This window comes from Pteropus vampyrus, unplaced genomic scaffold (assembly GCF_000151845.1).
Source record: "Pteropus vampyrus isolate Shadow unplaced genomic scaffold, Pvam_2.0 Scaffold847, whole genome shotgun sequence".
In the NCBI taxonomy this organism is placed as follows: domain Eukaryota; kingdom Metazoa; phylum Chordata; class Mammalia; order Chiroptera; family Pteropodidae; genus Pteropus; species Pteropus vampyrus.
This window is the reverse complement of record NW_011889628.1, coordinates 67,588-80,270: the sequence shown is the minus strand read 5'-3', so window position 1 is coordinate 80,270 and position 12,683 is coordinate 67,588. Positions and strand designations below refer to the sequence as shown.

General features: G+C 45.6%; 1 protein-coding gene across 2 annotated transcripts in view; it reads right to left on the bottom strand.

Moving 5' to 3' along the window:
• The window catches only part of LAIR1 (leukocyte associated immunoglobulin like receptor 1), a 6,812-nt gene extending 3,241 nt beyond the window's left edge, over window positions 1–3,571 (bottom strand). For both annotated transcript variants that reach the window (XM_023526387.1, XM_011385967.1), the window contains exons 1-3: window positions 3,429–3,571; window positions 2,932–2,967; window positions 1,249–1,566 (exon numbers count right to left, since the gene is read on the bottom strand). In XM_023526387.1, coding sequence (XP_023382155.1) covers window positions 1,249–1,566; window positions 2,932–2,967; window positions 3,429–3,462 — 388 coding nt within the window. In that variant the 5' untranslated portion in view covers window positions 3,463–3,571. The remainder of the gene's footprint in view (window positions 1–1,248; window positions 1,567–2,931; window positions 2,968–3,428) is intronic.
• Between the last annotated feature and the right edge of the window lie 9,112 nt (window positions 3,572–12,683).

Sequence of the window (12,683 nt, the reverse complement as noted above, 5' to 3'; positions counted from 1 at the left end):
TATATAATCTAAATATATACACTAACATAATTTAATTTATAGATCTGAAATTTTGCATTGTAAATTACACATTTATATTTATATTTGCACATATAGACATATGTGTGTTTCTTTGTTCATTCTAATTAATTATCGTTAAAGTTGGGAGAACGTGCACCTCCCACATTGGCTGCCATTGGCAGAACTGTTTTTCCAGAGCCTGCCACAGAGTTCTTCAGTCTTGCTTGTGTTGTTGTCAAGGTTGCTATGAATGTTAGTGACATCCAGTGCCCTGTAGTTGGCAGCCCCATGCTATGGCCCTACAGTCCCTAATTCTAGCAGAGCCTGGTCCCCAGAGCAGAGCCTTCCCCCAATCCCCTCCAGGCTTAGGTCTCTACTCACCAGCTGAAGAGGAGGACTTTGTGTATGTGCAAAGGGTGGAGCTGACAACTTTGGTGGGTCCTGTGAAGGAGGCAGGAGAAGGGCTGATGTGGAGGGGCTGCCTGGAGTCCATCTCACTCAGCTTGGCGTTTCTCCACCCTGAGTGTCTACCCGCAGGCCATGTCTGGCCATCATTCAATCCCAAAGGACATCCTGAGATTCCTGAGAAAGTAGGGAGGGACAGGAGACAGAGAGAGGCCCCTACTCCATTCTGCTGGGAGGTGGTCACTGCTCCCCTCCTACCTGTTGACCTCTTGGACTCAGCAGGGAGCAGCTCCTCTGAGACCCTGGGAGGACATGGAGGGGGTCGGAGTGTCCCCAATAGACTCTGAGTCAAGGACATCTCAGGGACTGACCACACAAAGGAAAAGAAAGACTCATCCCAAAGGTCCCCAAAGCACCATCCTGCCTTTATCAGGGCCCCCTGGAGCATGTGACTTGTCCAGTGGAGGGTGGACCACACCACAGGGGACACATGCCTGGCCCCACAGAGTCTGGCCCAGTGGAAAGAAAAGCCTAACAGCATCCTGAGAGAAAGGACACATGTTCCCTTGAACCAGGTCTGTCTCCACCTGGTGTCCGGAAGCCCACTCCCCACCTAGCCCAGCAGAGTTACCTCCCTTTCCGCCCTGATACTGGGCTCAGTGTCCTGGCCATCGTGGTGTCTATGTGGGACCAGGACTCCAGGGCCCCGAGCCTGGTGTGACAGCCAAGGGACGTGTGTGCAGAGGAGCAAGGGAGCCGGAGGGACTGGGGGTCAACAGGAGGGCAGGGGGACTGTGGACAGTGGACGCAGCTGGGGACAGGGTCCAGGGGCCTGGGACAAACCTGAGGGCAGAGCGGAGACGTCCTCATCTGTCACCACCAGCTCCAGGAGCTCACTGATCTTGGACCAGTTGTTCCCTTTTTGATAGCGGCAGAAATAATGCCCAGCAGTGACCTCACTTGCTGTGATGTGGAATCTGGCCTCTGCCCCCTGTGAACCATGTTGAGACACGTTTCTCTGATCCCTTTTCTCAACTCTTCTATCCTTTTCAAGACAGAATATGTCAGCCCCAGCAGAACTCTGGCACACGATGGTCACAGGCCTCCCCCGGTGGACCACAGTGTCTGTCTTGGCACAGATGGAGGGTTTGGGCAGGACCTCTGGGAGGGAAGCAAAGTGGGATTCCAGGTCCATCAAGAAGAAATCACCACGCCTCACAAGTCATCCATTTTAAGTATTCACTCCAGCGTGTTTAGCAAACATACAGAGCTGCGCCTCCACCAGCACAACCAGATTTTGGAGCACTTCCATCACCCTCCCCCTACACACCCCCATGCCCATTCTGGGTGGCTATGAATCCCCATCACCCCAAGAGGTATTTCCCCACATGTCACAAGGACCCTGGGTGTTGGTTGCATCTTGGACTTTTCCAGGGTGGAACAGGAGGTTTCAGACCAGGCTGTTGGCCCGGATATATCTCCTTGACCACAGCTACTTTCTAGGGGAACAGAGAGGTCTGGGAGGGAAGCACAGGAGGAAGACAACTGGTCACTTGTGGGGACAAGGAAGCAGGATCTGACTCTGTAGGAATAACCTTGGCTGGTTCTGAAGGGCAGCTGTGTGGGGGCTCAGGGAGTTCTGCAGAGCTCCAGTATGTGGAGGTGGGGGTGGGGGTGGGGATTGGAGCTCCATCCCTGATCAGGTCACAAGACCCCAGCAGATGAGGATTCCTGTCCCTAGTGTAGGCCCTTTGTGTTACATCACCTCTGGTCCCACTGTATTTTCTACCTTCGTCTCAGCCTTGTTATTTAGGCTTTTGAAAACTCCTCAAGGGGCTGCCATCAAGGAGAGCAAGGCTGGGGCAGGGGATGAGGGAAGGAGAACAGAGAGGGATCGTAGCCCTGAAACAGGAAGATGGCGTCAAAGTCAATGTCGACAGAGACAGGAGCTGACAGAGGTTCGTCACCCATTCATTCACTCATTCATTCACTGTCTTTCAACCTTATCTTAGTTCCTTCTGATCTGTTTACAGATGTTCCGTGAGCCGTTAGATCCAAACAGGAGAAACACACACAGAGTCCCTGCCTTCCTGGGCTGAAAGTCTAGAGAGGGGACAAATGTTGATCAAGCAATTGTGCAAATCCAGCTATGCACCATGATGCATGACCGTGGGGGTTGTGGGGATAGAGCAGATGAAGGTGGAGCTGACCTGTCTGGGAGTCTGAGGGAGGAAGCACTGAGCTGAGACAGGAGGGCCAAGCATGAACCACCCACGCTGAGCGATAGGGACACGGGTCATGCAATGTGCAGATGTCACCCTGGGAGGAGGTCAGAGCAGAGTGAGAAAATGGCATTTATGAAAGTGAAAAGAAGCCAGATTCTCTGAAGATAAGAGAGAAGGACGGTATGAGAACAGACAGTCTCATTCTATATGAAGTTGAACCGTGAGAGGACTCTACAGAAAATAATATTTTTCCAGAAAATAAAACATGTATGAAAAACTAAATTAAAAAATGTAGACTCACCATTCCACGTGTGGATGGTCTGGCCCAAACAGAGCACTGGAAGAGAAGCCCCAGTGAGAAGCACTCTTGGCGCCCAGTTTCCTCATGAGGCTGCCATCAAGGGGAGCTTGGTGGAGCCAAGGGTGGGGTCAGTCCCCCTCTTGTCATTTCCAAACCCCGCTCTTCAACATGCCACCTGAGCACAATCCTTCTCCTTGCTCTGAAAGTCTCAAGACTAATCCCCAATCTCCTCTTTCAAATAGGCATACCCTCTCCCCAGCCCTTCATAGAGTTTGAACCTGTCCCCATACCCAGGAGCCTGCTTCTAGAACTGACCTTCCGTGGTCAGACTTAGGTGTGGGTCAGAGCTGAGGGGGTAGGTCACCGGGGGATCACATTGCTCCTCTAGGGTCCCCAAGTCTCCTGGACTGGACTCAGGACTGAGTAAGGACACAGATCCCTCCCCAAGCTCCCATCCATCTGTCCCTGGAAGGCTGTCCCTCCCTTTCTGGACTCACGGAGGCCCAGGAGGGTGGTGGGATGGAGGGACATGGCCAGCCCCTGAAGCCTGCGTCGTCCTGGAGCCAGTGAGTGGAAGGACAGAGCCTGCAGCTGACACAAGGAACAGGATATGTTGGCTGGGGCCCATCTGGGTTTCTACATCAACTGCCTCCCACAAAAGGGAAGAATGCTTTGCTCTCTCATCCCCCCTACTCTTCTCCTTGATGAGACAGGGGGAGGGCCTTGGCTTCTAAAACACCCATCTGCACATTTGCATGAGGCTGAACTCATCCCCAGTGATGAGTGTACACCTCATTTTAACCTAAGGGACAAGGAAGAGCATGGATTTGTGCAACAAACTGACATCATTGTTGGTCCCAACTCCACAAACTAACCATCTATTCTTAGGCAAGGTGCTATGCCACTTGATGCCTACCTGGCTTCACATTTAAAATGAGAACCCTAAAATATCCCTCTGAGCATTTATGATACATGTTAAATTCCCAGCAAGGTACTGAGTACATTAAAAATTTCCTAATTATGTCCCAATTATGTCAGTTATATCTCAATTAAAAAAAAAATAACATGAGTTTGCACCAAAATAGTTGAAATATTCCAAAAGTGCTTCAGCATGGTCATTCCGTGTTGACTAGCTCTTTTCCTGGGACTGCGACTGGGTAATGGCCTGCAGTCAACTCTCGGGTTCTCCAGCTGGACCTTGGTGCCATCTGCATGTTGCAGCCTTGGGCACCACCCTCATCATGAAGAGTAGCTGACCAGATCTCAGAGATTCCATTTTCTGAGCATCCCCTGTTTGGCTCGGCCAAATGGGAGAGTTTGCAGATCAGAACCTGAGCCTGCAATGCCCGGGGATCTCCGCTTCCTGGTTTTTCCTGCTCAGCTGCAAAGCTCTCCACGAGGATCATCAGCCCACTCCTCTGTGCTCCGCTCCTTCTGCCAGAACCTTGATATTCGGCTCAGAGAGTAACCTAGGGTGAGAGTGGACTCACCTGCTTGCTTCCAGGTCCTCTGGCCTTGGGGGAACCCTAGAAGGAAGCCCTCATCTGGTGGCCCACCTTCACCTGGGCCCCATTGTAAGCCTTGGTGACCTGGACTGGGCTGGGATGGCGGAGGGGCCCAGCCTCCCACGGGCTCCCACCTCCTGCCCTGGGCTGTCTTCAGGACAGGGTTTTCCACCCCAACCCTCTCCTCTCTTCCCTGTCCAGAGTCACTGAGAAATGCAGATAATGAAGGTAGAGGATGCATCATGCCTGTCTGCACACAAAGCGAGAGCCAAACAAAACTAACACATGCATAGGATGTGGTGTGCTAGGCACCAACACGACATAGCAACCATAGATACAAACAAACAGTTTTCTTTCTTCTGATATAATTAAGTTGGGATGATAATTTCTGAGCATAGTTCACATAGGCCTCTCTATGATAGATTATGGAATAACTTTTAGTTTGCAGATTTTATCCAAAATAATTATGTTTCCAGAATTATAATCCTATTATTGTCTGTTATGAGGCCCATAATGAGTTTTCTGGAAAGGTGGAGGCTGAGAAAAGAGCATGGCTTCCTGAAAGTTTTCTGCTGGAGAGTCGAGGCTGCATTCGGCAACCCTCACCCTTACTCAGTGCCCAACATGGAGGCATCTCTGCCCCAGCTCACGACTCGGTTTTACCAAATGCTGAACTCATAGCAAAGCTTTCTTTTCACTTTCCTTCTTTCCTTAAGTACAAGGTCTTATTGTTGTTATAACATACAACATTCCTTTACCAATTAAATGTGTAAGTATAGTATTCTTGCAAAACAAACAAACAAAAAAACATTCAAAATGCACAAATTCAAATGATCATTCCAACTAGAATTTTGACTCAGTCCCACTTATAAGACATTAATTTTCCTTTGCAAGATCAATGAGTCACTGATTGTACCTCAGAAATCCATTTAGTAGCAGATTGTGCTAGTTATAGAAACTATTTCTTGAGGGTTTTATCTAAAATCCTCTTATTTGTTGGCAAAATAAGATTAAGATTTCTTTCCCCTTCCCTCTCTCCCCTCCCACACCTATGTCTCTCTCTCTCTCTCTCTCTCTCTCTCTCTCTCTCTCTCTCTCTCTCTCTCTTTCTCTCTTTCTCCCTCTCTCTCATCTATTTAGCTTTCTCTGATTTATATCTATCATCTATCTGCATCTATTTATCCTTTATCTCCATCCATCTATTACTTAATCATCATGGTCTCTCGTCTGTCTATCATTTATCTATCTTGTATCTATGTGTCAGAGTGTACGTCTGATCTAAGTGTCATCTGTCTGTGTCATTCACCCATATCTGTCTCTGTCTCTCTGTCTATCAATCGTCTATCTCATATCTTTGTGTCAGAATGTACGTATGATCTAAGTGTCATCTGTCTGTGTCATCCACCCATGTCTGTCTGTCTGTCTGTCTATCTATCTATCTATCTATCTATCTATCTATCAATCAAAACTTTGGGATGTTAAAACAGAGCAAAGTAACCTTTGGACTAGGTCTAAGTAACCTTGTGTCCCAAAGAACTGTTTGCAAAGATAACAGGAGAGCAGGTATTATGACTACTGGACTGATGACTACTACACTGAAAATCAGAATCATTGTTTAGAATTAACGTCACTGTGTTCACTTATCTGCACCTATAGAAATACCTTCCTTCTATTGATACAATTGTTTCCTGTCACTTCTATTGATACAATTGTTCCCCGTCACTTTTTCATAAACACCCATCGTCTTTGTCTCCTATTTGGAGCACTATTTGGGCTTCTGCCTGAATCAGCTGTTCTCATTGATCTCAAATAAATGCTTGTTGCCTATCACTTTGAAAGGCCTTTTATCTTTAGGTTAACATGCCTTAAACTTATACAATGCTATATGTCAACTTCATCTCAATAAAAATTAGTAAATTAATAAGTAAACACATGACACGGGAGGGTGATGTCACAAAAACCATTGCACCATACACTTCTTGAGTGGCTGAAGTCGCAAAGGCACAGAAGGCCAGTCTAGCCCAGTCTGCAAAGCAAGACTTGGGAAGGTCAGCTGTCCCTCTTGGGACATAAAGGGCAGGTCAAACCAGGTCTCTGAGTCATGCCCCCTGGTCACATTCTCTCCTGTGCTTGGAGTTTGCTTTAGAGGAGGGGTCCATTGTCCTCTGAGTCTTCTTTAGAAAGCATGTGTGGTGTGAATGTGGCAGTCGATTCTCTAAAACAGCATCGTCCAATAAAAATATAACTTAAACCAGAAACACAAGCCGCCAATGTATTTTTAAAATTCCTTAGCATCAACATTAAAAAAGCAAAAGGAAACTGGCAGAATTTAATTATAATAATGTGTTTTACTTAACTCAAAAAGGGGAAATAACTCCTTTCCCTGAACTTGGTTCTTTTCACTACTGACCTCACCCACAGCAAAGGGCGTTCCATGGAACAACAGATGTCTCAGCTGTCTCACAAGCCGGTGCTCGCCTGTCCTAAACACTGTCCATGACCCACCCAGACACTAAGTTCAGATAAATAACTAGGTTCCTGTTTTCTAAGAAATAGATTTTATTTCTTAGAATAGTTTTAGGGTCACAGAAAAATTGAAAGTAAGGTACAGAGAGTTTCCATATACCCTCTGCCCCTCCCCATACCCAGCCTCTCCCATTGCCCACATGCTGGCACCACAGTGGTGCATTAGTTGCTATAGGTGAACCTGCACTGACATGTTGTAATCACCCAAAGTCCATAGTTTACCTCAGGGCTCACTCCAGGTGTGATACATTCTGTGAGTTTGGACAAATGTGTAATGACATGTATCCATTACTATAGAACCTTCCAGAGTAGTTTCACTGCCCTAAAAATCCTCTGTGCTCCAACTATTTATCCTTCCTTCCTCCATCCCCTGACAATTTCTGATCTTTTTCCCATTTCCATAGTTTTGCCTTTTCCAGCATGTCATTCACTTAAAATCATACAGCATGTAGCCTTCAGATGGGCTTCTTTCACTTAGCAATATGCATTTACAGTTCCTCCATGTCTTTTCATGGCCACATTGCTCATTTCTTTTTAGTGCTGAATAACATTCATTGTCTGAATGCACCACAGTTCATTCATCTGTTCATCTCTTGAAAGACACCTTGATTGAGTCCAAGTTCTGGCAATTATAAATAAAGGTGCCATAAACATCCGCTTGCAGGTTTTTGTGTGGACAAAATTTTCAACTCCTTTGGGTAAATACCAAGGAGCACAATTGCTGGATCGTATGGTGAGAGTATGATTAGTTTAGTCGGGACCACCTTGCTGTCCTCCCAGGTGGCTGTGGCGTTCTGCGTTCCCGCCAGCCATGAACGAGAAGTTCCATTGCTCCACATCCTCATTAGCACCTGGTTGTCAGCACTCCGGGTTCTGGTTGCTCTAATGAGTACATAGTCGAAGCTTGGTTAAGATGTCAAAACAGGTGCAGAGCACTGGCTGGGAAGGGAGATGGAGTAAGATTCTGCTCTGACCCTGTCTCCCACAGCCTCTGTGACCCTTTAAACTAAATGAATGTGAGTTTGTGAATTCCCCTTCTTCAGAAGCCAATAGAAGCCTGTCGGGTGCTTGCTTGTTGGGGTACAGGAGTGAACAAAATAGATTTTGTCCCCACCCTCAACAGAGTCCCCATCTAATGAGGATGTGGATTTAAACAGCTAATCATAAATTGTTTAACTACCATTGCGATGCAGGAAATGGTAAGATTAGCCACTGTAATGAGTCAATCCTAAAACACCAGTGTCTTAACAGGAAGAGAGTTTGTTCCTCACTCATGTGAATGACCAATGTGGGATTTTCTGGGCAGACTTTGCTTTTCCTTTCTAGGATGATTCAAGAACACCAGCTTCTTCCATCTGTGGCCCCACCACCCTCTTGGACAACAGTGTCCTCTGCTTCCAACCTACAGAAAGAGAAAGAGAGAGCAGAGAATGTCTGACCACTTGTAAAAGTCACACATGATTGCTGCTCAGATTTCTCGGCTATATGTAGTTATCACGGTCACATGTGATGCAATGAAGACCAGGTGATAAAGTCCCAGGTGGGCAGCCACTTCCCAGGGACACTACTTCATCGTGACAGGAATAATGCACCCTTTCCTGGTGAGCGCCAGATACCTCTGGCTCACTTGGAGAGTAATCTAAAGGAGAGACACATGAGTGTAGGTGGCGACGAAGCATGTTTTTACAACCCCTCTGACTGAAGGACCCCCCTGGGGAGGCTGAGTCCTCAGTAAGTGGAAAGAACTTGCCAAACTGGAGGAGAGAGTAACATGAGAGTTACTCACAGCCCCACATTTTTTCCAGACACCAACACAGTCTTGGCTAACGCTGTCACAAATAGCGAGAAGGAAGGGAGGCAGGCAGTGTGGGAGGAGGTTGCTTCCTCCTTCCCTATCCCTCGCTTCTTGAGTTTGTGGGGGGCTCTGCGTGGCCTGCTCATTTCCTCCTTTCTCTGAGTATGAGGGGCAAAACTCAAGTCTGGGGGACCTCTCTGAGTGTGTGTCCATCCCGAGGTCACCACCAGCTGTGGCTTTGACTGCCAAAGTGACTGTGGCAAAGTCAGCTGCCATGGAGATGCTGGGTAACTTGGACATGTTTCAAAACTCCAATGGAATCCTCTTTTTTCTTTCCATCTCTGTCCAGAACTCATCAGCCCCAGAGGGTCACGGAAGTATTCTGGTGGAACATTGAGTCTGGATCAGCCAGCATGATGAGTCTGGAGTAGTTCTCTAGAAAGGGGTCTGAATCCAGCGTCTCCTGGGGTCCATCTAAACACTTGAGAGTTTTGACTCCACAAACAGTCTCCCAATTAACCCCATCAGCCCAGTCCTTCCTTATCTAACCGCAGCTCTGGTGGGAGTGGATCGTGTTGGTCTGAGAAGATACATCTCAGCAGATGTATCTTCTGGAAGAGAAACCTAGGTTTAAAATACTCTATATTTCACTCAGAATCCACACTTGATTAGGCCTCTAAGCTGCCAATTCAAACCTGATGCTTGGGTAGGTAACACCTTCCTTTCCTAGTCTCCGCTCCCCCTGAATCATTCAGGTCCCATAGTGCAAATCCAACCAGGACTTAAGTCTTGGGAGAGACCTGGATTCCCACATCCTGGCCCCCAACACAGAGGTCCCCTACTGCCATGTCAGGACCCACCCAGGGAAATCCAGGAGCAAACACAGCAGGCACCGAGCTGCCTTCCTCAAACACCATTGTGCAAACAGACAGATGTACAGGATGTGGCAGTCACAGACTGAGCCCCAACTGCGTTGCAGTTTTCTTGTTGAGTGCTTAACAGAGAAGCCATGCACAAGGTCTAGTTTCTCTTTCCCTTGATGGGGCGATGACGGCCCACCTAATACCTTCTCATCCACATTTATGTCCTGCGTTTGGGTCATTTTCTCTAACCCAAACACCAAATCCAGTTTGGCAATGCTGGCCCTGGGCTATGGAGAGGGATTCTGAGCGCTGACCGGGGAGTTAGGCATAAATGATATTGTAACACGAGTTCTGTCTCTTATAGGATATGGGAGCTTAAGCAGGTCACATCCCCAAGAAACTTTAACAAATGTGATTTGGTGAATTTCTTTTTTGTCCCCCCTCAACTGACACATATATATTGGGTGTGTACTAAGGGTCCATGTCTGTGCCAAATATTTGAGATATGCCAATCCATGGAGTTCATAGTTTAATGAGGAAAACACATAAAAGTGTTCAAAAAAGTATATAACAGCAGTGGTGATTTGTAACCTGTAGTAACACTAGATTTTCTAAAACAAATCAACCTCAAAACATCACTAGTCACAGTGGGACGATTATCTGTCACTCATGTAACACTTCAGTAGGGGTGTCCCAGGCTGGCAGTTTGAGTTCCTTTGTTGGGGGAGGACTTTTGCTCCCGGGATTCTTCCAATTTTCGGTTCCAACATCCCCTAAGGCCTTGGAGCACACTGCCACCAGAGAGGGGAAGGAGAAAGAGAGAATGAAAATGGCATATCCGTTTCTTTTTTTAAAAAATCCCAAAGTGCCACACATCACTTCTTTAACATTCCAGTGGTTAGGGTCGGTCACGAGTCCACAGCTGAGTGCAGGAAAGCTGGTCATCAAGTGCCCAGCAGGATGCTACATGATACGGGAGAAACCATGAAATGTCGATGCACTGTAAGCCACAGCTGCTCTAAGGAAAAACAGTGGCTACGACCCTGTGTCAAAAGGGACTTGACTTTGCCACTTCTCGGAAGCTGAAGCAATTCAGGAAAAAGAGGAGAAGCTTCAGCAGGGACTAGATGTGTCGGCTTTCTAAAAGGCCTTGTAGAGATATGGGATTTTATGTTTAAGGTAACAGGAAAGGTTTTGAACATAATTCTGGCATAATCAGATTTTTGTCTAAAATATACCTGTATGACTACTTCATGATGACAGAATTGGAGCAAGCAATAGAAACAATATCTAACATGCTCTGAGCATTTATTGTATACCAGAGACCATTATGTGTCCTGCATAGGGACAGTTGACATGGTTCTCATGATGACTCTGTGAAGGAGGTTTCTTTACTGGACTCATTTTCACAGATGAGGACACTGAGGCTCAGAGGATAAACTCATTTTACCTGCATTGTGCCTCGGGGAAGGTGTGGCACTGGATTTCAGCCTGCAGAGACCCTATGTTCTCACCTACGATTGCTGTATTTTACTTAGCAATAACATAAAATAAATGTACATTTTACATTGATTAAAGAAAACAAAAATGGTGAAGGTAGACCAGCTCAGGACCTCCAACCCTCCACGAGACAGAAGAGTGGGTTGGAGTAGGATGGTGACCCTGGGGTTTAAACAAATGGACTGGGAAGCAGCCTCAGAAGAAATGCTGAAGGAAGTTTGGTTCCCAGAAATGTCTCACTAGGTTGTTTTAGACTAAATTTTGTGCTTAAAAAGAACAGAAAAACAACAGAAAAAGAACAATATCTGTTTCTAGCCCTTGAGAGCTTTCCAAGACAGATGAAATTCATGGTCCTAAGATATAAAAGGGGAAGGAAACTGAAAAAGAGGAATTTATCATTTGGGAGTAGTTTTACATGGATGGTTTGCTGATTCTGAAAATAAGGGCAGCAGATGACAGACCGACAAGCTGAGTGGACCTTCCGGCAATCTTGCTAAGTAAAATTTTCAAGTGGGGGGCATCAAGCAGAAGGGTCCATCATGGATGAAGAATCCCCAAAACACCCCAGGCTTTAGGTTGGGACCCTGAAGGGCTGTAGACTGGGATAAAAGTGAACTGGGCATATGCAGAACCTGAGAAGGGAAGGACCCCAGTTTTAAGTGAAGGCGACGAGTCCCTAGCTTATCTGCCCACCAGAGGAGACAATAAATCTCCTCTAGAGGCATACAACTAAGTAAAGTGGCAACATATCTTTAAAGTTATTATTTTTTAAGTAGTAGTTCCTAGATCTTAGAAATGAACAGGGAAATTATGTATATATAGAATCAAAAAAAATAAAATAAACTGGCATTAAAAAAAAAAAGAAGTGAACAGGGAGAGTGGTTCATACCAAAACTTGTTAGATGCAACAAACATCATATTGAGAGGGAAATTTTTATGGTCTTAGACTTTTTTTATTCAGAGAATATATGAAGTTTGGGGAACTAACTAGCATGCAACTTGCGGAGCTATAGTGAAAAAAAGAAGTATGTGTGTGAGAAAGAGAGAAGAAACAGTCTAAGTGTCAGGGCCTTCACCAAAGTACATTATTGTGACATTTTTCAAAAATAGAGGGAAAAGAAAATAATTTCGACACTTCCTAGGTGAGAGAAAAAAGACAATTCTATATGAAGCTTCAATTTTTCACAGTCACATCGGGCTTCTTGTCGACCTCTCTGGAAGTTAAAAGATAATGGAAATGTGCGTTTTTAAAAATTATTCGCACTTTATTTGTTTAATTTATTTTAAACTTTTTTTAATTAAAAATTATTGGGGGTGACATTGATTAATAAAATCAAATAAGTTTCAACTGTACAATTCAACAATATGTCATACATATGTTGCATTTGTGTTCACCACCCAAAGTTAGATTTCCTTCCATCACTTGTTCACATTTTATAAATGAAACAAACGAGGCTAAGAGATGTTAGATAATACTATTTTTTGAATGTTTTAAATTTGCATTTATGTTTTTATTATTTTTAAGTAATTAATTAAAAACTTTTTTATTATGGTGACAGTGGT